Below are 22,756 nucleotides of genomic sequence, written 5' to 3'. Positions count from 1 at the left end.
GCCCTTGCCATGGACTGATCTTGCCTGATGACATGGCCACCAGCCTATCAAGTTTTTCATACTATGATGTTTTGCTGTGATACAGAAAGCTATGCCCCTGTTATTTTAAATACCAGAAGGGTCACCCAGAGTGACTAGGTGTCAACAGGGCTTCCACACTATGATGAAGGAACAGTCTATTGATTTCTGAGAGATTAGTCATTGAAATCTTTCTGAGCCTGTGCCTGCTATGAACTAGTCACTCTTCTGGGTCTTGAGGATATGGTTGTGAACAAAACAAAGTCTATATGATCAAAGGAGTACTTTCCATGTGTTACGGGGCTAACGGGGCCTTGAGACTAAAGAGGAACCCAAACTCAATGTACGTAGATAAAACCCAAACCCAACCATCAAACCCACTGCCCTGGAATCCTCCATTCGGACTCAATGCAACATTGCAGAGGGCTTCTGAGATTATGTACCTTTACAGGGTCTTTCTTCTGCAAAGATACCTCTGGACTTGAACTACTGACACTTCTGTTAGCAGCCCAACACCTGATACTAGCACAAGACGATGTCCACTCACTGACCCACAGTGCTATGGGGGACAGACATGAAGGGTGCGCAGCAGAGCAGCAAGGGGAGCAAAGCACTGACATCTCCGAGGGATCCCCAAGATAGACTTCTGACTCAGTGGGGGTAGGGCTTGGCACACTATCAGACCTGATTGGAAAATATTCAGCAGGGTCAGCAGACAGACCTATTTATAGGAACTACTTATGCTCCTCCCCCCTCTGCCTCACATGTCTATCTATGTAAGATAGGCAGGATTGTTTACAATCTCAAGGAGAAACCAACAGGTCGGGCAGTTTCAGGGGGTCATGGGAAATGAGGAGGTGGGGGAAAGGGAGTGGGTAGCCAACAAATCCATGGACAAGGGAGAACAAGAGATCTAAAATCGAGGACAAGGGCATTTGATCAAGTGGGGTTTGATCAAGTGCAATGTAGCCGAGAGGAATTACTGAGAGCCAAATGAAGGTCAAATATGATAGTGGGACAGGAGGAAAGTAAAAGGAAATAGAGGAAAAAGCTAGGAGGCAAAAGACATTTATAGAGGTATAAACATAGCATGTATATATATAAGTATATTAATATGTAATAATAGGGATATAGATCTATGTACATATATTTATATGTTAAGTATTAAGGTAGCAGATGGACATTGCTACCTCCCTAAATGCAAGGACATTTTGTTCTATTAACCTGACATTCTGTGATGCTCACCTTCCCAACATGATCTCTGAAGACAAAATAGGTGCATAAGCAAATATGGTGAAGAAAGCTGATGGTGCCCAGCTATTACAAGTTATAGTGTCTGGGTCTTACAGGCTTTAAGTTAAACAAGGGACCATCTAGCAGGGAAGCAACAAAGCCCACATGGATGAAGCACACTAGCCTGTGTGATCACAAGGTGTTGATGGGATCAGGTATCAGATCAGAAGACCCCAAACAATCATATGGATGTGAATGAGGGGGACCAGAGTGGAAATTCAAAGCCCATCTATAGACAATTGGACATTCCCTCACAGAAGGGTCACAAGGAAGGGATGAGTCAGCCAGGGTGCAGTATAGTCCCGAAGAAACACACAACATTCCTCTAGTTCTTTAATACTTCCCCCTCCCCCCATACTATCATGACCCCAGTTCTATCTTACAGATCCAGCTGGATGGGAGCATGTAGAGTGGTACAGATAAGAGCTTTTGACACACTGAATCCACTACAGATGAACCCCTTAGAAACAGTAATGGGAGTAGTGACACTATGAGGGTAGGGGAGAGGTTGGGCGAGAAGGGGGAAAAGCGGGGAACCAATTGCAATGATGGACATTTAACTCCCACCCCTTCCAAGGGGGACAAACCACAGAAACATGGGTGAAGGAAAACAGCAGACAGTGTAAGATACAAAAATAACAGTAATTTATAATTTATCAATTGTTCATGAGGGTGGGGGTGGGGGAGGGGAGGGCAAAAAGATGATACTAAGGGTTTAAGTGGAAAGAAAATGTTTTAAAAACTTTGGCAACGTATGTCTAAATGTGCTTGACACAATTGATGTACGGATTGTTATAAGAACTATAAGAGTCCTCAATAAAATGATTTTGATAAAAAATAAAATAATAATTTGGTTAATTTGGGGAGGTCAATACATCGACCTTTGTGACCTTCTCTCTCTGTTATCCCAGCATTTCTTCTTCGGTAACCTTTGTGAATATGCTCTTTCCAGAAATCTGTATTGCGGGGGCAGAGTTTTAGTTTCTATGCATTCAGGAACAGTAGAGTATGGGACGAATAGACGCTTTGAGGAGCCGCTTGGAGACCTCTAGTCCATAAGCTTGGTGTCTGACCCCGACTCAGTATTTAGTTCCTAGCTTTTGCAGCCAAAAGTGCAGTGGCGTAGAGTATCTAAGCTGCTGTCTCGTTCTCAGACTTGCATTTTCTCAGGGAGATTTTCCGGAAATAGTTTCAGTATTCGAGTTTACCAAGAAGAAGTTGGTTTAGATTAATCTGCCAAAAATTATTAGGCACAGAAGCTCTTCCCGATGTCTGAGAGTAGATCCATGGTTAGTGGTATATTACAAACAACAGTAACAACACTCTTTCCATGAAGTCCTTCAGTTGCCATTCTATGGCGGTCGAATGCTGTGTTATATGGTGGCTTTGGAATTTAAATTTTATAGGCCTCTCTCTTGAATTCTGGCTGATTATTTAGTGATTGGGTTTTGAATTTAGTTAGGTTAAAACCTATTTAGTTACCTATCTAGTTCTGAGAACCCCAATTCAAAGAGACCTCAATTAGAGGGTGTGCCTTTCAAAACCCCCCAAAAAAGCAACATGGTGATATTAACAATTGAGATAGTGAAAGGTCTTGGAATTTCAGATGAACAACTTGACTTGCTTGCACCATGATTCTAAATGGCAATTTCTCAGAGGGCACAAACACGTTCCCTGAGAAAGGGCAAAGCAAAGTTTGAAGGTGCTGGGTCTATGGGGATAAGTGTTATCTTTACAAGCCAGGGGGGCCCTCCTGCATCCCCGTAGCAGAGCTATGGTGCAAGATGACTTCAAATATGAGCCCTGGGAACAGATGCGCCACACATGGAAAGCCAGAGTGTGTGTTTTCATTGTTGCAAGATGATGACAAAGCCCAATCCCTGCATAGGATGAAATCTTGGAAGAGGTATAAAAATATTTTGAAGATAAGCTTCAAAGCAAACCTTCCTGTCTGCCCTTCCTGTCTTGTTACATTGTTGTCCACACAGGCGATTATGATGTAAAATGGAGACGTCTAAGACTTGTTTACAGGTCTTTAGCAGTGTGTGCTTGTTTGTAAGTTTTGATGTTTTGGGTCATGCCGCTATGACCCAGGATGGTATCAGGCCTCACAGAAATAGATTGTGGTTGGATGCAGTTATAATTACCTGGTAGAATAGAGTGGGAAGTAAAGTAACAATAACAAAATTCCTTGAATGTACTGTACGGAGCCCTATGGAAGCAGTGGTTACTTGTTGGGCTGCCAACCACAAGGTCAGCATTGGAGCCCACCGCCTGCCCTGAAGGAGAACAACAAGGCTTTATCCTACCCCGAAGAAGTATACTCTTGGAGACCCACAGAGGAAGTTGTACGGGGTTACTTACCATGAGTCAGAATCGACTCGATGGCAGTGAGTTTTTAAATAGACTATACATTTTGGTTGCTCTACAGGTGCATATCTTAACAAAGCAGGCATCCTCAAACTACGGCCCGCGGGCCACAGGTGGCCCGCCGTGAACATTTATCTGGCTTGCCGGGTGTTTTTTCCCTGTTTGTTTTTTTATTTCAAAGTAAGACATGTGCAGTGTGCATAGGAATTTGTTCATAGTTTTTTTAAAAAACTATTCTCTGGCCCTCCAACGTGTCTGAGGGACAGTGAACTGACCCCATGTTTAAAAAGTTTGAGGACCCCTGCAACAAAGGATTAGCCAAGGACACCTCATGCCTCATCCCACTGTGCACCAAGATCTCCAGGCTCCTTTTTAAGACCACTCTAATTACTTAAAAAAAGGTCATTTTTTTAGTGGCCCATACAACTCTTTTTACAATCTATACATACATCATTTGTGTCCAGCACATCCGTACATATGTTGCTATCATCATTCTCAAAACACCTGCTTGCTACTTGAGCCCTTGGTATCGGCTCCTCATTTCCCTTCCCTCCCCGCCCCCTCTGCCCCCTGAACCCTTGGTAACTTATAACTAATTATTATTTTATCTAATCTTACACCATCCTTCGTCTTCCTCACCCAGTTCTCCACTGTCCATCCTCCAGGGAGAAGGTTACATGTAGACCTTGTCATCTCCTTCACCCTCCCTCCACCTTCCTGATATGGCCACTCTCACCACTGTTCCCGAGGAGCTCATCTGTCTTGGATTCCCCGCATTTCCAGTTCCCATCCATGCCAGTGTACATCTCCGGGTCAAGCCGGTTATGTAAGATAGAATTGGGATCATGATAGTCGGGAGGGGGAGCATTCAACTAGAGGAAAATTGTATGCCTCATCGTTGCTACACAACACTCTGACTGGTTTGTCATCTCCCCACAGCCCTTCTGCAAGGGGATGTCCAATTTTCCCCAGATGGGCTCTGGGTCCCCACTCTGCACTCTCCCTCATTCACAATGCTATGATTTTTTTTGTCTTTGATGCCTGATACCGGATCACTTCGATGCCTTGTCATCTCACAGGCTGGTGTGCGTTTTCCATGTGGGCTTTATTGTTTTTCGGTTAGACAACCTCTTGTTTATCTTCCAGCCTATGGGACCCCAGATTCTATATATATGTTGACAACTGGGCACCATCAGCTTTCTTCACCGCACTTGCCAATGCACCCGCTTTGTCTTCAGCGTTCGCGTTGAGATAGGCTGGTATGCTTCTTCCTTGTGGGCTTTGTTGTTTCTTAGCTAGATGGCCACCTGATTGTCTTCAAGCCTTTAAGACCCCTGATGCTATGTCATTTGATAGCTGGGAACCATCAGCTTTACTTGCAACTTTTGCTTATGCACCCACAGGCCAGTGTGCTTCTTCCCTGTGGGTTTTGTTGTCTCTCAGCTAGATGGCTGCTTGTTTATCTTCAGGTATTTAAGACTTCAGGTGCTATATCTTTTGGTAGCTGGGCACTATCAGCTTTCTTTACTATATTTGCTTGTGCACCCATTGTCTTCTGCGGCTTCAGGTGCTATATCTTTTGGTAACCGGGCACCATCAATTTTCTTCACCACATTTGCCTGTGCACCCATTGTCATCAGCGATCATGCCAGGCAGGTGAAAATCTCAGACTGCCGAATTGTTAGAACAAAATGTTCTTGTGTCGAGGGAGTACTTGAGTAGGGCCCACTGTCCATCTGTTTCCTTAATACTAAACCTATAAATATATGTACTTAGATTTATTCCCCCCTCGTCGTATATAAATATATTTTCATCTTTCTATGTCTGTATTTTAATCCTATGACTACCCTTTGCCTCCTAGTTCTTTCATTTGTCTCTTTGTACTTTCCTCTTGTCCCACTATCATGTTCTTCCTTCATTTGGGTTTTAGGAATTCCTCTGGGTTACTCTAATTACTTTTAACTAACGTTACCCTCTCCTCTCGGAATTCCATGTTCCCTACTTTTCCTCTTCATGCAGTTCATGACAACGTCTCCAAGTTATCAGATTACCTTTATCATAAACTTACTTCGTAAGATGGTGTTCTCTTTTTCGGTTAGAATGCTGGTCAGGAATCTTCCAGATGTGCTTGCTTATTTTTTTGATTATTGATAACACAGTTCAATCATGCTTAGCCCTTCCAAGGATGACTTCCCTCCTAGATTTCTCTTTAGATATGGGTACTATTTCTTATGAGAATCTTCCTCCCACAGTCGCATGCCTTCCGAACTACATTTTGCTTCAGGTTCTGAAAAAATTGTGTGTCACCCATTGCCTGGTGACATTTCTCCACAACCCCCGTCCCATAGGGAGGCTATTGTGGCTCATGCACATACTGGAAAATGTTAGGATGCCAAGTGTTTACTCATATTTACTTTGGAAGCGAAGTATATGCTCCTTTTACGGGTGGACTTTACCTTCTGATAGGTGGCAGAGGAGGTGATCAAGGCGAGAGCAGGCATCAGAATGTCTGAAGTGGCAAGGGCTTTTTTTGCAAAGGTTGGATTGGGGAGACTCATCGATATTGAGCGGATATTCAGGACAGAGGGCAGACAGATGGCTAGAGATAAAAGATATCAGGACACCGGGGGAGACACAGCAGGCTGTGTTGTTAGAGTGCTGCTGAACCTGTTCTATCGCCGAACAATCCCATGTCTCAGAGAATGAAACACTGCCTGGCCTTGCACCATCCTCATGGTCAGTCCCATGGTTGCCACCGAAGGTCAGTAGAGCTCGTTAAGGAGCTACCTCTTTTTAGCTGCCACACTAATTTACCAAGCATGCTGTCCTTCCCTGGGTTCCGGTCCCTCCTGATCACATGCGCGTGAGATGGAGTCTCGCCATCCTCGCCTGGCTGTCCTTCTTGCCGGACAGGTTGCTCCTTCTGCTGGCGGGCCAGGGTCTATTCAATATCCCTCACCGACACCCTCATTCAAAGGCACGGGCTCTACTGTGGCCTTCCTTTCCTTTGTGAAGCCCTCCCAGGTATCGGAGGCAGCAGAAGCGTTCTTAGCCTGCAGCAGGCATCCCCTCGTCTTCAGCATGACATCCTTGCTTTCTGGCACTTTAAAGCGATCTTTGCAGCAGGCTCTGCCTAGTGCAATGTGTCACTTAATTTCCCGATGGCTGTTTCCCCGGACCTTGATTTAGGAGCATGTAAAACAAAATCCTTGATGACTTAAATAGATTCCCTGTGTATCATGATGTGCTTATTGGCTTGTTGATGATGATAGTTTTTTTAAAACATTGAGGTGTGATGCATACTACAGGCTGGACTCTTTGGTCTTAATCAGTAAGCGCTTCAAGTCCTCTTCACTTTCATTAAGGAAGGTTGTGTCATCCACACACTCCAGGTTGTGAATTAGCCTTCCTCCAGCGCGTCTTCATAAATTCCAGTTTCTCGACTGAGTGGTTCAACCAGATAGAATAAATGCGGTGGAATGATACAACTCTGTGCGCTTGGTTTTCAGTTACACACCATTCCTTTATTCCATCTGAACAGCTGCCACTTGGTCTGTGTACAGGTTTTGCAGGAGCCCAGTTGGGCGAACAGAAGATTTCAAAGGGCAGCTCAAGAAGACAACTAGAAGTGTTAAAATGAAATGTTGACATGTGCAAAGACTTGGAATTAGAAAACCCAAAGGGAAAAACACCCTTATAATGGCTCACATCAAAAGACCAGAAGAAAAAACTCAATCATTGCGTTAAACTCTAGAAAAATTGCACAGACAACTATCCAATGGCACAGGGAGCATCGAAATAAGATGGAGGAAATACACAGAGTCCCTGTACCCCAAAGAACCAGTTGACATTTAGTGATTTTCAGAGGCAGCATATGCTCAAGAGCTGTTGGCCTGGAGAGAAGATATTCCGGCTGTTCTGAAAGGATTGGTGAAAGAAAACAGGGCTCCAGGACCTGACAGACGGTCAAGTGAAATGTTTCAGCAACTGATGCTGTACCGGAGGCGGTCACTTGTCCGTGCCGATACATTTGGAAGACAGGTGACTGGAGGGAGACTCCACAAAGGATCAAACAATGTCATTAATATCACACACAAGTCACATTTTGCTGAAGATATTTTAACAGCAGTTGCAGTCGTATGCCAACAGCGAGCTGCTGGAAATTCAAAGCTGGATTTGAAGGGGACATGGACTGAGAGAGGGCATGGCTAGTGTCCGATGGATCTTGGCTGAATGGAAAAAAGTTCAGAACAGAGATTTGCTTGTGTTTTATTGACTATGCCAAGACCTTTAACTATATGGATTCTAACAAATTGCAGATAACATTGAGACAAATGGAATTTCCAGAACATTAAACAGTGCCCATTTGGGCGCTTACATGGAATTGAAGATATTTCCTGTTTTCTTGGCTTTGCACATGACCTTTGAAGATTAATGGCCAGATTCTTTTTTTCCCTTAAATCATTTTATTAGGGGGCTCATATAGCTCTTATCACAATCCATACATCCATCCATTGTGTCAAGCACGTTTGTACATATGCTGCCATCATCATTTTCAAAACATATTCTTTCTACTTGAGCTCTTAGTATCAGCTCATTTCCCCTCCCCTTCTTCCCTCCCTCCCCTTGAACATTTATAAATTATTATTTTTTAATGTATTACCCCGACCACTGTCCCCTTCACCTATTTTTCTGTTGTTCATTCCCTTGGGAGGGGGTTATAGGGGGTTATATACTGATCATTGTGATCAGTTTCCCCTTTCTCCCCCCACCTTCCTCTTACCCTCCTGGTATCAATTCTCTCATTATTGGTCCTGAGGGGTTATCTGTCCTGGGTTCCCTGTGTTTCGTGCTTTTATCTGTACCAGTCTATATGCTCTGGTCTAGCCGGATTTGTAATGTAGAATTGGGGTCATGATAGTGGGGGCAGAGGAAGCGTTAAAGAACTAGAAGAAAGTTGTATGTTTCATTGGTGCTATACTGTGCCCTGACTTGCTTGTCAGGCCAGATTCTTAGCCAAATGGTAGTTCCTGATTTCAGGTTGGCTACTTCCCTGAGTCTTGCTTGTGGATCATGTAAAATGAAATCCTTTCGCTGTTAATCATGATGCTGCTTATTGGCTTGGTTGTGATGATATCTATTTTTTAAATATGGAGGCGTAATCCATGCTGAAGGGTGTACCCTTTGGTCTGAATCAGCAAGTATTTCAAGCCCTCTTCACTTTCTGTAAACAAGGTTGTATCATCCACATATTCAGGTTGTGAATTAGTCTTCCTCCAGCACTACTGTATATTTTTAGAACTAGTAAGTTAAAAGGAGAAGCTACAGAACAGAAGGAGTGTGGGTCACTCGCCTTCAATGCAATTCAATATGATTTTCACATATATCATCCGCCCCTTTAAAAGCATCTTTCCCATTAGTTTTATTTTGGAGGGCAAATGTTACCATACTGATCTTGGAAAAAGTAAGCTAAGGAGAACTTCAAGGCGAGAACTTGGATATGGCGTTGCTACTTACCTGGTACACAGTTAAGGCTGGGATGCGCATTTGGAAGAGATTCGTAGATCCTTTTTTACTTTGGTTGCTTTCCCATTTGGGAGAAGGTGCTAACCTGCAGCCCCTCCTGGAGCTTGTACTGTTCAAGTCGGAAGATCACGAGTCTGCCCCTGAACATGACCGCGCGCCTAGACCCCTGCCTGAAGCAGATGCGCTCTCAGGGCGATCCAGCGGCAGTCCACTATCCATAAATAAAAACGCAGGCTGCATCCTGATTCGGCTGCATCAACTCTTTTTTTCTCCTGAGATACTGCCCCCCAAGGAGAAATGTTACGAATGCTTAAAAGAAGGAAACCTTAGAAGAAAGAGACCAACCTAGGCTCACTACCTAGAAAAATAAACAGAACAACACTCAGAAGGTTGCCTTGGTTCTCCCACCCTGGTCGAATGAGACCAAGAGTAGAAACGTATGGCACTGGAAAAATGATTGAATTCTGGCTAGAGATGAAAATGCTGTGATTGAAGACTTTCCAGAACAACATGTACTTGGAGCTGTATAAAAGAAACAGTTGTCCCGGGTGTGTGAGCCAAATGGCCCCGCAGGGTTGCCAGTGTGCAGGGTATTTCACAGTGGGAGGAAGAGCCCGGCTACTGCGGCCACTAAAGCACTTGGCTTCGAGCTGAAGACTGGTGGTGGGCACCCACCGGCTGCAGTGTGGGAGTCTGCTTCCATGAAGATTACCCCCAAACCCCTCACTGCTGCGAGTCACTTCTGACTCATATCAGCCCCTCAGGCAGAAGAGAACGGCTTCTTTGGTTTGCAAAGCAAACTCTTACAGGAACAGAAAGCCTTCTCTTTCTCCCAGGGAGCAGCTGGTAGGATTGAACCGATGACCTTGTGGTTAGCAGTATAGCACTTAACCCAGTATGCCACCGGATTCACCATTGAGTCCATGCTGACTCTTAGCAACTCTATAGGATCGGGCAGAACTGGCCCTAGGTGTTTCTGAAGCTTTAACTTTTTCTGGGAGTCCAAAGCTCCACCTTTCTCCTGGGAAGTGGCAGGTGGCTTCAAACTGCTGCCCCTCAAGTTAGTTAGCAGCCCAAGATGTAACCACTGTGTCACCAGAACTCCAGCAAGATGCCCGCCTCGGAAATGATGGAGCCATTCCTGTCAGTGCTTTAGGGCTGCTAGGAGCTGGAATTGGTTTGCCAGCTGTGGGTTTGGTTTTCGGGGTGATAGTTATTCAAAACCGTTGCACCCCCCCATAGTCAATGATATAGGTAAATTAGGTTCTTCTTTTGAAATGAAATACAAAGCTGCCCATTGAATTAACCTGCTCTGCTCGGCTTGTTGGTGGAACCTGCCTTACTCATCCCAACCCGAACTCCTCAAACACCTCACACTTTTCCGACTGACAAAGAAGTGCAAGGAGGGCTTCCAGCCAGGAAAGCAAAACTGGTTCCTGTCTCCTAAGATCCCAGAAGGGACAGTTAGCTTCAAGATGCACTGCCCCAGGTGGTCTGCTTGCCTTTGAGTAGCCCTGATTGACTTGTCACCAGGGGCCTGGACAACTGAACACAACAGCGTTTCATTATAAAGCACTTTGAACTTGATCAAGGGAGGACATTCTCCCTTGCTATTTTCATTTCCTTTATGTGATGCTTCCAATGTAGCAGCTGTCTGGGGGAAGGTAATGTTTCTATAGTTACTGATACAAAGTTTGAACAGAGTGTCAATGACTGAAGATATTGTCTCTCACACCCTTTTTTAAATGCCAGAAAAGGCAAACAGGAGTTAAAGGCTGCTACAGAAAGTTGGCTCTACAGTACGAGGAGATTAGCACTCAGCCAAGAGTTCTACATCTTGAGATTACTACTCACTCACTCACTCACTCACTCACTCACTCACTCACTCACTCACTCAGTATCCAAGGAGCCCTGGTAGTTTAGGTGCCTACATGATGAGCTGTGAAACTCAGTCAGTGGTTCAAATCTACCAGTTGCTTTGAGGGAGAAAGATGAGCCTGTCTGCTTTTGTAAAGAGTTTTAAAACCTCGATAACTGAAAAGGGGCAGTTCTATTCTGTGCTGTAGGGTGTTATGAATAGAAATTGACTTGATGGCAGTGAGTTTTATCTTGGTTCATTGGGTAGCCAAGGGCAAATCCCTTCACCTCTCAGTCTTAGCTCCCACATCACTCAGGTAGAGGACTTTGTTATTTAAAATCCTTTTTGATTTTAACATTCTTGGAAACTGTTACCTGCTTCCTCTGCTGATATGGAATTATTGGTACATTCCTTTGATTTTTCTTCACATGAAAACATTAATTTTGTTTTTGTTTTTAGGTTGCAGGGTGAAAAATGGATGAATGTCAAAGTGGGAGACATCATTAAATTAGAAAATAACCAATTTGTTGCTGTGAGTAATACTTAAAGAATATATCTAATTAAAATAGCACATGTGCTGATATAAATTATAAAATGTTCTAAACAGGTATATTGATTTATTACTTTTGATAACATGAAAACTCGCCTGAGGCTGGGTGATTACCACCTGATGTGTTTCCTTTGCTACCTTTGAAGTTAATAGATGCAAAAGACTTTCAATCAGAATGTTAATTATTTTATTTTAATAAAGGCTTTTAAGATGCTCATGAGTACATAACGGTTTGTCCTCGGATATTTAGAATACAACTCTTTAATAAAATGATTAGTATTCTTAAACTACAACATACTGTATATACTCATGTATAAGTCGAGTTTTTCAGCACTTTTTTTATGCTGAAAAAGCCCCCCTCGGCTTATACTCAAGTGAGGGTCCCACTTACCTGTTCTCCGGTACAGTGCGGGTGTTCTCCTGTCTCTCCCACTCATCTGCTGGCACCTACAGCCACTGTGGGCGGTCCGATGACTGCTGATATCACCGCTCTTCTCCTGCTCGCCTGCAGCCTCTGTGTTGTCAGTGCCGTACTGGGCAAGAACCCGCCTGCTTCTGTGGGCTGGTACCTGGGGCGCACGCATCCTTGTCAGATGAATGTTGGATGTGGCCTCTCCTCTTCTCCCGCTCTTCTCCATTGCTGTGACCAATGATGTAGCCTTTACAGTCTTACCCGTGCTTGGTCACATCCTCTTGCTCCACCCAAGCATTGCTGAATACAAGTACCTGTATATATCTGGTCTTGGATATACAGTATGTTTATTTACAGTACTTAGTCTGCTCTATTTTATTATTTTATTTTCTTATTAACGCCTATCTGGACCCAGTGTTGACTATGCTTACATAGAGCAGCCTGTGTTCGGGCTCATAACATACATGCTGAGTGGTGTACACACTGTGTTACCGCATGTGTGGCGTTAGCACTTCCCATACTTATGCGGGAAGGCAGCGTGTATAGTATGAGCCCTACTGCAGGCTGCTCTGTGCAAACAGTCCTGTCACCACATTCTGGAGTATCATCAGCCTGCGTCAGGCCTCAGACTATGCAAGCTGCATTCTGCATGTAGTAATGTAGCGCACGCAGTAACATAGCATGCATAGTTATTGTTGATACCATATTGTTTTTGTGGACCCTCTTTTCCACTTACAGAGCTTGGTTTACTGTGTTTCTTTGAAATAAATATTCAAACAACATTTAATTACTGATGCCTCAATTAATGTAGTTTTATTGGTATCTATTTTAATTTTGAAATTGACCAGTCGCTGCTGCATTGCCCACCCTAGACTTATACTCGAGTCAGTTTTGCCAGGTTTGTGTGTGTGGTAAAAGTAGGTGCCTCAGCTCATATTGTGGTCGGCTGCTACTCGAGTATATATGGTAGTTTAAGCAGCAGTAAGCCGATAGTAACCACAGGTTGCCTTCAGTTGATTTTGGCTCATGGTGCCTGTGGGCTGCAGAGCAGAGCCAGACTCCAGAGGGCTTCTGTGTGTCAGTGGCAATCACCAGGTCTTTCTGGGAAGGCCTCTCTACGTGGGCTCAAACAGTTACTCACCGGGTTAGTGATTGAGCACTTAACTATTCATACCTTTATGCTCCTTTGTGAATAATTAGAACGAGAAAATGCTTATTGGTTGTTCTGCATTAATAACATACTAATTCATAAGGCTTTACTTAAGGTATCAGATACACTTTACTTTAGAGTCTCAAACTGCCTATGTTAAAATTTCCTTAATAAAAGTCAAGGGTTTAGGTTGACCAATGTTAAATTTAGGGCAGCAAAGCCTGTTCCAGATAAGGGATGACAAGTCCAAATTATTGTAGTTTTATGTCAAATAGACATTAGGTGACTTATAAACCACCTGTGATAAGTGGAATGTTGTGTATCAAATATGCTGTTCATTAACTTTGAGGTAGTCATGCATATAAACACACACACATACACAATTGGCCCCAAGATTTATTTAGAATAGCAATTCCCACACATTCACATTCATAAATAAACTTTTTTTTTCACTAAATCCCGGTGTTCACTGACCACCAGTCATGAAAGAGCAAGTAGAGAAGTGCATATTTCCCTGGCAACCCCAGTTCCTTGGAAGACAACTGAGAAACAGGAATGAACACCAAGGTGTTGGGGAGTGGAGGTGGCTAGCCACAAGAGAAGTTTTGAAGTTAGTCTGCACTGTAACTTGTTTTCTTCAGATGGAAGTGCCAGGCTCTCATTCACAATCCATTTACTTTTATTTGAGACACAATTTAAGTGAGCTTGTCCAACTTCCTTTCCAGCTCATTAAAGATTAAGAGCAGTACATCAGGATGGTGCCTTCTAGAAGCTGGTAGGTTTGAGCCCATTGTTAGCAGCCAACTTGCCAACCCACCTGGTGCAGGGTTTATACACAAGGTGGCCATGAGTCAGAGCTAGCTTAATGGTGACTAACACCAGCCAAACCTCTGCTAAAGGACATACCACACTGGTAAGTTCAAGGCAGATGGAGTCTAAGGTGCTGGATGGGAATTAGAGTGAGCACAGTCTCCATATTAGTCTTTCAGTGACAAGACCGACTTTAGCCTCTCTTGCTTTGGTTTCTTCGCGGGTCACATCTGGATGGTAGACCACTACCTGATCTTAAATGTTCCGTCTGGCCCACTTACTTAGTGATTCTCTGTCCAAGCAGAGACTAGACTACACATCCCTTGAAAGTACAGATCATGATAATGTACTTGGACTCTAACACCCACCGCCATGTTGGATCAGTAAATGTTGGCCAAATGAATAAATGACAGTCGTGGCGCTTCCTTCTGAGTGGACAGCCCTAACATACTTATTTATTAAACTGGAATTTGTGGATTCTAAGAAGTGTTCAGTTAGATTCTCTCCCACCCCCCTCCAGCTACTGCTCTCTGTGAGGCATGTGTTGGATTACAGCAGAATTAGAATAAAGTATGCTGTATGTTTGTATGAACCCTGGCTGTGTAATGATTAGACATTAGGCTGATGACCACAAGATCAGCAGTTCGAAACCACCTACCACTCCCTGAGTGAAAAATGAGGCTTTCTATTCCCACAAAGCATTACAATCCCAGGAACTCCCCGAGGGCAGTACTACCCTGTCCTATAGGGTTACTACAAGTCAGCATCTACCCTATGTCAGCGAGTTTGGTTTTGGTTTGATGCTGTCTGGCTCTTATTTTATTTGATACTGAGTATTTCAGGATGTCTGGCACATTGGAGAGCCCCATAAAGTATGGTTGGAATGAATAAACACATGACTTTAGTGGAGGTTCAATTTTTAACTGAATATTTTGTACTAAATGGTGGAATATCTCCTATTCTCCATGTATTTTTAAAATCGAAAACATATTTGGATTGAATTCCTAAGGCTCCTAATTTTATTTGGTGACCAGAAAAAAATGCAGAGTTTAATTCAAATATCACAATGAGATTAATCTGTGCTAGGGAGATCATGAAGACTGTCGTTAGAAAAACACCACAGCGTTTTTGAAACCACGAGAATGGGGATCCTGGGGCCGGGTGCGCTTTCCTTTGCTCCTGATAGCTGTGCGGTGGCTTGATTCTGTTTCTCTCATCTTTTGGGGTAGAAACAACCCTCTTACTGAACAGAAGCATAGTCTGAACACTTACACATACAACCAGAACAAGCACCATTTTCTGTCGGCTTTCAGAAATGATGGGGCTGGAAAGACGAATTTGGTCCAAACTACAGCCCTTGGTCATGGCGGACATTGCTTCTCTCTCTCACTGGCTGGGCAGTTCATCTGGTCATTTTAGACAGCCAACTTTCTGGGACATCTTTCCAGAGAGGCTGTTTGGCTGCCTAATTGCCTTCATTGTTCGTGTAAGTCAGAGTTACTTGTTATTTTGCCTGACTGCTCCAAATAAACCCTTCTCTATTATTATTATGGGGTAATAGAAGCTGAGTATTTCCAGGGAGAGAAGGTTGTGTGTGTGTTTTTACATTTTTTCTGAGCTGTGTTGAAAAGGAAGTGTCCTGCTAAAGTATCAATGTATAAGGCACTAACTTTTTACATTAAAAAATAAAACATAAATGGCCAACCCTTTGTTTACAAGTGATTGTCAATTTGTTGGGGTGAAGGAATGACGGGGAGGGGTTTGTTTTGACCAGTGTGCTGTGTCTGGTCTGCTATTCCTTTCCTCTCACCTCCTCTTCTTCCTCCTCTTTTTCTTATAGGGCTTGAATCAATTTAATTTAATCAACAAAATCAGTGATATAGGTGATTCACATTAGAAGGTACTCAACATGGGTCTGGTGCACCTGAAGAGTATATTTAAATGAAAACGGTCACCTGCCATTTGGTCAGGAGACTTGGTGGTTCCGTGGCTGGTCAGGAGACTTGGTGGTTCCGTGGCTGGTCAGGAGACTTGGTGGTTCCGTGGCTTAGCACGTGGCTGCTAACTGAACGGTTGTTGGTGGGAGTCACCAGCTGCCCCGCGGCAGAAAGGCGTGGCAGTGTGCTCTCACAAAGATGGCGGACGGCATTGGAAACCCTCTCGGACAGTTCAGCTCCAACCAATGGGGCTGCTGTGATTTGGGGTTGACCAGATGACGATGGGCTTAGTTTGGTATAATGTGACACATAACTAATTTTTCCTATGTCCTTTGGATTTCTGCCTCTATTAGACATAGGTTCCCGGATATAATTTATACTGCACGTGCTGTTAAAAATTTATTTTACGGTTAAAAAAAAGGAAAAAATATATAGTATTGTGGATGATGAAGATGATTCAGAGCTCAGCAGGTGAGAATAGCTTCAACGATAGAGGTCTCCAAGTCATGTTTACACGGACGCTACATATTTATGCCTCCATCAGGCTATGTCCAAGTCATGTTTACACGGACGCTACATATTTATGCCTCCATCAGGCTATGGTGCTGCCATTCTGAGGTTCTTCCCCTGCTGTAGGTTTGGTCTTTGAGCACCAACAAGAGAGCTAAACAAAGCACAACTCTCGCTAGCTTCCATGGCTGCACTTCCAGTGGTTTTGTAGCTAGAGGACAAGAGATGCACTTTGGGATCAGAAATGTTGAGTTCGAGTTCCGTGTTATCCTGGAACAGCATCAGTACTCCCTGGGGCCTTGGCTTCCTCGACTCAGGGTGATGGGTGAAGCCCTCCCTGTGACACTGTCTTGATTATGGGCTTGCCATGAACTCGCTAGTTCATCTGGTGGGTTTGTCAGAATCGCTTGCATCCTCATGGCTGGGAGTTCCAGGATTTCTCATCCACACAGGGGAACAATATTAATCACAGGATTGTTGAGAGAAAATGATATGAGTTAGTATACTAGTGTCGTGTAAGCCCTTCCAGAATGATGTAATTTTAAGGAGTGAGTGTGATATCAAGGGTGATAATTTTTATTTACCTATTTTTTAACTCAACACATGCTAATTATACCTAATAAACCTATGAGAACAAAGTTCTTGGCGCTGAGAACTCAGAGAGGCTCAATAGATTATTTCCATGCCTCCTCAGACTGGACTATCGAGCCCAACTCTCTAGGAGGCAGCTACTTTTGCTTTCTGCTGCCTGTGGATGGTGGAGAGGGAGCTTTGGGTTGGAAAACACTGCGTCAATCTTGAAAAACCTAGCTTAGTCAATCCTAGCAAGGCGTAGGAAGAGGAACCAGTAATTGGCCGAAGAGAGTACAAATGGGAGTCTTAAGTAAGATGATTCAGGTTGGAGTGAATCATTGCTCCCCTAACCATTGTGAATTCTGGTAACCATACTTTCTCTACCCCGTTCTTTGTTTGGGCTAACCTCTGTCTGGGGGGACCTGCTTCTACTCTTGCATATCAGAATGCTCATGAAGCCTTTTCCCAACTACCAGCTGAGCGTAGTCTCGTCTCTCCCCTCTTTTGCATCCCCACATCACTTTGATAACAGGTTTCTTAGGATATTTGTCATCTTCTTCCTGTGTTGTTATTAGATGCCATTGAGTTGGTCCTGACTCAAAGCAACCTTTTGCGAAACAGAAGGAAAACCCACCCTGTCACTCGGTGTCCTTACCATTGTGGTGATGTCGGAGCCCATGTGGCAGCCAATGTATCAGTCAGTTCATCTCCTTGAAGGCCGTCCTCTTCATCATTGGTCCTTTACCAAGCATGTTGTCCTTTTCCAGGGACTGGTCTCTTCTGACAACATGCCCAAAGTCCGTGAGATGGAGTCTCACCATCCTCTCTTCTAAGGAGTATTCTGGTCGTACTGCTTCCAAGAAAGCTTAGTTGGTTCTTCTGGCAGTCCCTGGGATGTTCAATATTCTTTGCCATCATCCCAATTTAAATGCACCAATTCTTCAGTGACCTTCCTTGTGCAATGTCCAACTTCCAAGTGCAGAGGAAGGCCACTGAAAATACTATGGTTTGGGTCAGGTACACCAAAGTGACATCCTTGCTATTTAACTTTTAAACAGGTCTCGTGAAGCAGGTTGACTTAAGGCAGTATTCCCTTTGGCTTCTCGATTGTTGTTTTTATGAACACTGATGGTGGATCCAAGGAAAATGAAATCATTGGCAGCTTCAATCTTTTCTCCGTTTGTCACAGTGTTGTCTAGTAGTGCGGTGGTGAGGATCTTGCATTACCTTTACGTTGCGTTGCGATCCATACAGAAGGCTACTAGCCTTGATCCCCATCAGCAAGTGCTTCAGGTTCTTTTCGCTTTCAGCAAGCAAGGTTGGGGCATCTGCACATTTCAGGTTGTTAATCAGCCTTCTTTCAATCTTGATGCCATTTTTTTCCCTTATATTTCAGCTTCTTGAGTTCCTTGCTCAGCATCGAGATTTAATATCTCTGCTGAGAGGGTGAAATCCTGACAGATACCTTTCCCAATTTTCAACCATGTAGTATTCCCTGGTTCTGCTGGAAGGAGCCACCTCTTGGTCTGTGCACAGGTTCCACGTGAGCACAAGGAAGTGTTCTAGAATTCCCATTCTTCTCAATGCGATCGATACTTTGCTCTGATCCACACAGTCGATGCCTTGGCATCGTCAATAAAACACAAGTAAACACCTTTCTGGAATTCTCTGTGCTCAGTCAAGCTCCATCTGACACCAGCAATGATATCCCTTGAGGCAGGTCCTCTTCGGAATCCAGCTTGAATTTTTGGCAGGTAGTTTGTCATGCACGCTCAATGTGTCAAATCTGTTCTTGAGATTTTCTTGAAACTCAGGTCAGGTATATTCAAGGCTCTTGTGCACGTATTTTAATTTTCCTCAATGTCAACCTGAACTTACATATGAGCAATTGATGGTCTGTTCCACAGTCAGCTCCTGGACTGGTTTGAGCGGCTAAGATTGAACAGCTGCCTCATCTCTTCCCATAAATATTTTGCTGTTGATGGGTGCCATTGAATCGGTTCCGACCCATAGCGACTTTGTGCACAACAGACTGAAACGCTGCTCGGTCCTGTGCCAGCCTCACCATTGTTCCTATATTTGAACCTAATGTTGCAATCACTGTGTGTCAGTCCACCATCTTCAACCTTTTCTCCATTTATCTTGATGTGACTTATTGGTCCAGTTGTGAGGACCGGGTTTTCTTTACATTGAGTTGTAGTTTTTCCTGAAGGCTGCAATTCTTGATCGGCAGCAGCAAGTGCTTCAAGTCCTCCTCACTTTCAGCAGGCAAGATTAGGTCATTTGCATATCACCGCTATAGTCAATTGCATTCCTGTATGTGCCATCTAAACCATGCAACCTTGCAAGGAAAGGTACTTTTACTTATGTCATGCTCCTAATGAGAGGAACCTTGGTGATGTGGCGGGTTAGGTGTGGGGCCGTTAACCGAGAGGACAGTGATGGCAGTCTATCATCTGCTCCACAGGGGAGTGGTGAAGCAGTCTGCTTCTGTCAAGATCTACAGCCTCAGAAACCCCGGGGAATAGTTCTGCTTTGTTCTACTGGGTAGCACACATCCGAACCAGATCAACACAGTGGGCTTGGCATGGTTCCGTATACCATATCAGAGATGAACTTGGCTGTCTGGAGATAAATCACGACTCCCCGATTGATGAACTCTCACTTAGACAATCATCCATGTGGCTGGAAACAGGGTTCTTGAACCACTCTCTTCCCTCACATCGCTCGTTTGTAAGGTAGGAAAAGGAACAGGGCCCGCCCTACAGGATTTCTGTGAGCAGGAAATAAAATGGTGCATGTAGAAAGCTTTGGGGGATATTGCTGTATACACAGTTAAGCTCTCATTCAGCGCTGCCATTGGTACTCGAAAGAGCCCCGGTGACACAGTGGTCCAGTAATCTGCTGCTCACCCCAAAGCTGGCACTTTGAACTCACCAGCCTTTCCGCAGGCCCAAGACGCGACAGTCTTCATCAACCGAAAAGTGCAGGTCTGGGAACCTCTAGGATATCCTTGTGCTCTGTCCGATTGGCTCTCTGTAGCTCGAAATGACCTTGAGGCAACAGGTTTGGTTTTTCACTCTATTGGCATCACGCACACCTGCAAGTTGAATGGAAACATCTGATTGAGTTGGAATCTGGTCCCTGGAGAGACACTTAGCCCACTCACCCTGTGACTGAAACTCTCAGATCAGGTCTCCTCACCAAGGCCTCAACAGTGGGAACTCAGGAGGAATATGCAGAGAGAATGGAAGAGAAAGGTAGGAGGCAGGCGGAAGCAGGGAGGTAGAAGGGAGAAGTCCAGGTTCAGGGAAGTAGAGGGAGTGGGATTCTCAGCAATGCTTTCAGCCCCAGGAAGCCCTTCCTGCTCATGAGAGGATGCGGACACCAGGTGGCGGTAGTGCCGCGGGTACATCTTCGTGCTCAGCCAGCTGCCTGCAGCCTTCCATGCTGCCTGCGCCCCCTGTTCACCCCAATACCACCCTGCTTACCGATCATTCTCACAGGGAATGCTTTCCCAAGGAAAGCGACTCTGGGTCCAAATAGGTGTCTCTCTATTTCTTACCTGCCTCCCATCAGATGATTACAATGAGAGAATTTTGGAGTTTTGTTTACAAATGCCCCTCTTAAGTGCGAGAGAGGAGAGGCACAGGTCCAAAGGAAATCTAGTTGGAGTGCGGATGCCTGTATCCACTGAGGTTTAAATGTGGACAATTAGACCAGCGTGACTTTTCTGAAGAAATGGGTTTCTTCCTTTACAGCAGGGACGGGCCACCTTTGGCCCCAGAGTGAAGCGCACTCTTGACAAGTGTGCTGTGTCCCATGATGCTGCACTCTCTCTGGTCTCCGGGTGGCAAGTCGGAAAACGATTTCTTCCTCCATAGGACTCTGTGACTTTTCTCATTCACAATTACTGAAGAGCCATGACAAGGCAAAGCCCTTGGATGCCAATTGCTTTGTTTTACTCAGGTCAGCTTTTTATCCCCATTTGGACAAAACTACATGTCCACACCCACACCCACCCACCCAGCTTAAACTTGGGGTGGAAATTTAAGAACCCGAGGCCATGAAATGAGTGGATATCATCCTGGGAGAATGAGGCATCCTAATATTCTTTTGAAAAATGGGTAAGGAAATGTCACAGATTTGTAACGCCCATTGTACATGAGGGCAAAGCTAGACAATTATTAGGCTAATGTTTCCAAATAAATTGCTCAACTTTTAGTCTATTCTATTCAGACATTCGAACCCTTACGGATTCAATAAAAAACTTTTGTTAAATAAAACTTGTTTCCCAATGTAGAGAGCAGCCAGAATTATAAAACTGAATTATGTTACCTCATTTCCAAATTTTGAATGGACATCAAATGGATAGTAAAGGAGAGAGAATAATTTATCTCTGAGAAGGACAAACTACCCAGCCTCTCATTTATTTCTGTTATCTTTTCCAGCTTGCTCCCTAGCTTAGCTCACGGCGTGTTGTGCCTCTGGTCTTCTTCACACTCTGATATCATCATTGTTGTGCTTATTCTTTAATTTTGTTTTTCTGTTAGTCCTTTTCTCTTCCCTCCTCATTTTTCTGTTTATTTCATTTTTTCTCCAGATTTTGTCCATTGACTTCTTCCCCCACCCCCTTTCTTTCCTGGCCTGTGTCTCTGCTCTTAACTGATCACAGTGGGGAATTAACTTCGTGTTCATAAATATTTTCGATGATCTTCTTTATTGAGCACCATTCCATATTTTAAAAGTCATGGTCAAATCAAGAATATAAGCATTTTATATATTTTGTTCACAAAAGAGAAATTAGGGAACAATGAGATCATGTGATCTCCTGTGCCCCTAGTTACATGGTGATACTCAAGACTTTCATACCAAAGGGAATTGGGGGTGGGGGGAGGAGTTAGGGAAAGCAGGTTAGATAAAGGCATGGACTAAGTAGCATGTGGGTATTAACTTGGTTAGACTGGAGGATGGTGGTCCTCAAGACCGAGAAGAGCAACCAAGCAGTGGGGAAGGGTCAGGTAGTGGGAGGATTGCTCGATTACACTGTGGAACACAAAGTAGATGACATGATAAGGCAAACCCGCACCTAATTTGCAATAGATGATAAAAGAGTTGTAACAAATGGACACACAGAACCCGAGAGAGGATTTGACTCAGGACATGGAAGATAGGGGTGGGTGACTCTCCTAGCTCATTTGTAGTGGAGGGGGCATAAAAGATGGAAGATGTTGAAACAAATTCTCCTTCTCCAGCATTTTTCTTCCAATTTTTTTACTAGGCTGATTTACTTCTCCTATCAAGCAGCGAGCCACATGGACTCTGTTACATTGAAACTGCTGAACTTGATGGGTAAGTTCTTGGAATGTGAATGGTTTATTCCATTGTTTTTTTTAAACTTATGTCAACACAAGGTGTTTAGGAATGGTATTTAATTTTTTAATTCCATTTTCTCAAAAAAATTAACTCTGCATCTCAATGTTCATTTGTTAAACCGTTTAACACTTTATTAACCCGCTTGTTAATATTGTAATGTGTAGATCGTTTGAGAACTGTCTTTTCTCTTGAATCCATCGTTTTTCACCAAGAACCAGCTCCACAAGCGTGTGGTCACGAATGGTGGTAGCACACTCTTCATTGGAGCTCTTTAGAAGTCTTGTTAAAATTTCAAGTAATTTTGAAGCAAAAGGAAAGAGGAAAGATTAAACTTCCCCGAGGAAGGGAATGGTGTTGCTTTTTTAGAAGGAAG

At 43.9% G+C, this 22,756-nt stretch overlaps 1 protein-coding gene across 1 annotated transcript in view; it reads left to right on the top strand.

Annotated features, from left to right (window-relative positions):
• ATP8B4 (ATPase phospholipid transporting 8B4 (putative)) overlaps positions 1-22,756 on the top strand; it is a 272,810-nt gene that overhangs the window by 123,131 nt on the left and 126,923 nt on the right. Inside the window, exons 8-9 of the mRNA XM_075530752.1 lie at positions 11,525-11,597; positions 22,289-22,359. Of these exons, the coding sequence (XP_075386867.1) occupies positions 11,525-11,597; positions 22,289-22,359 (144 nt within the window). The remainder of the gene's footprint in view (positions 1-11,524; positions 11,598-22,288; positions 22,360-22,756) is intronic.

This window comes from Tenrec ecaudatus, chromosome 14 (genome assembly GCF_050624435.1).
Source record: "Tenrec ecaudatus isolate mTenEca1 chromosome 14, mTenEca1.hap1, whole genome shotgun sequence".
In the NCBI taxonomy this organism is placed as follows: domain Eukaryota; kingdom Metazoa; phylum Chordata; class Mammalia; order Afrosoricida; family Tenrecidae; genus Tenrec; species Tenrec ecaudatus.
This window is presented reverse-complemented; position numbering and strand designations above follow the sequence as displayed.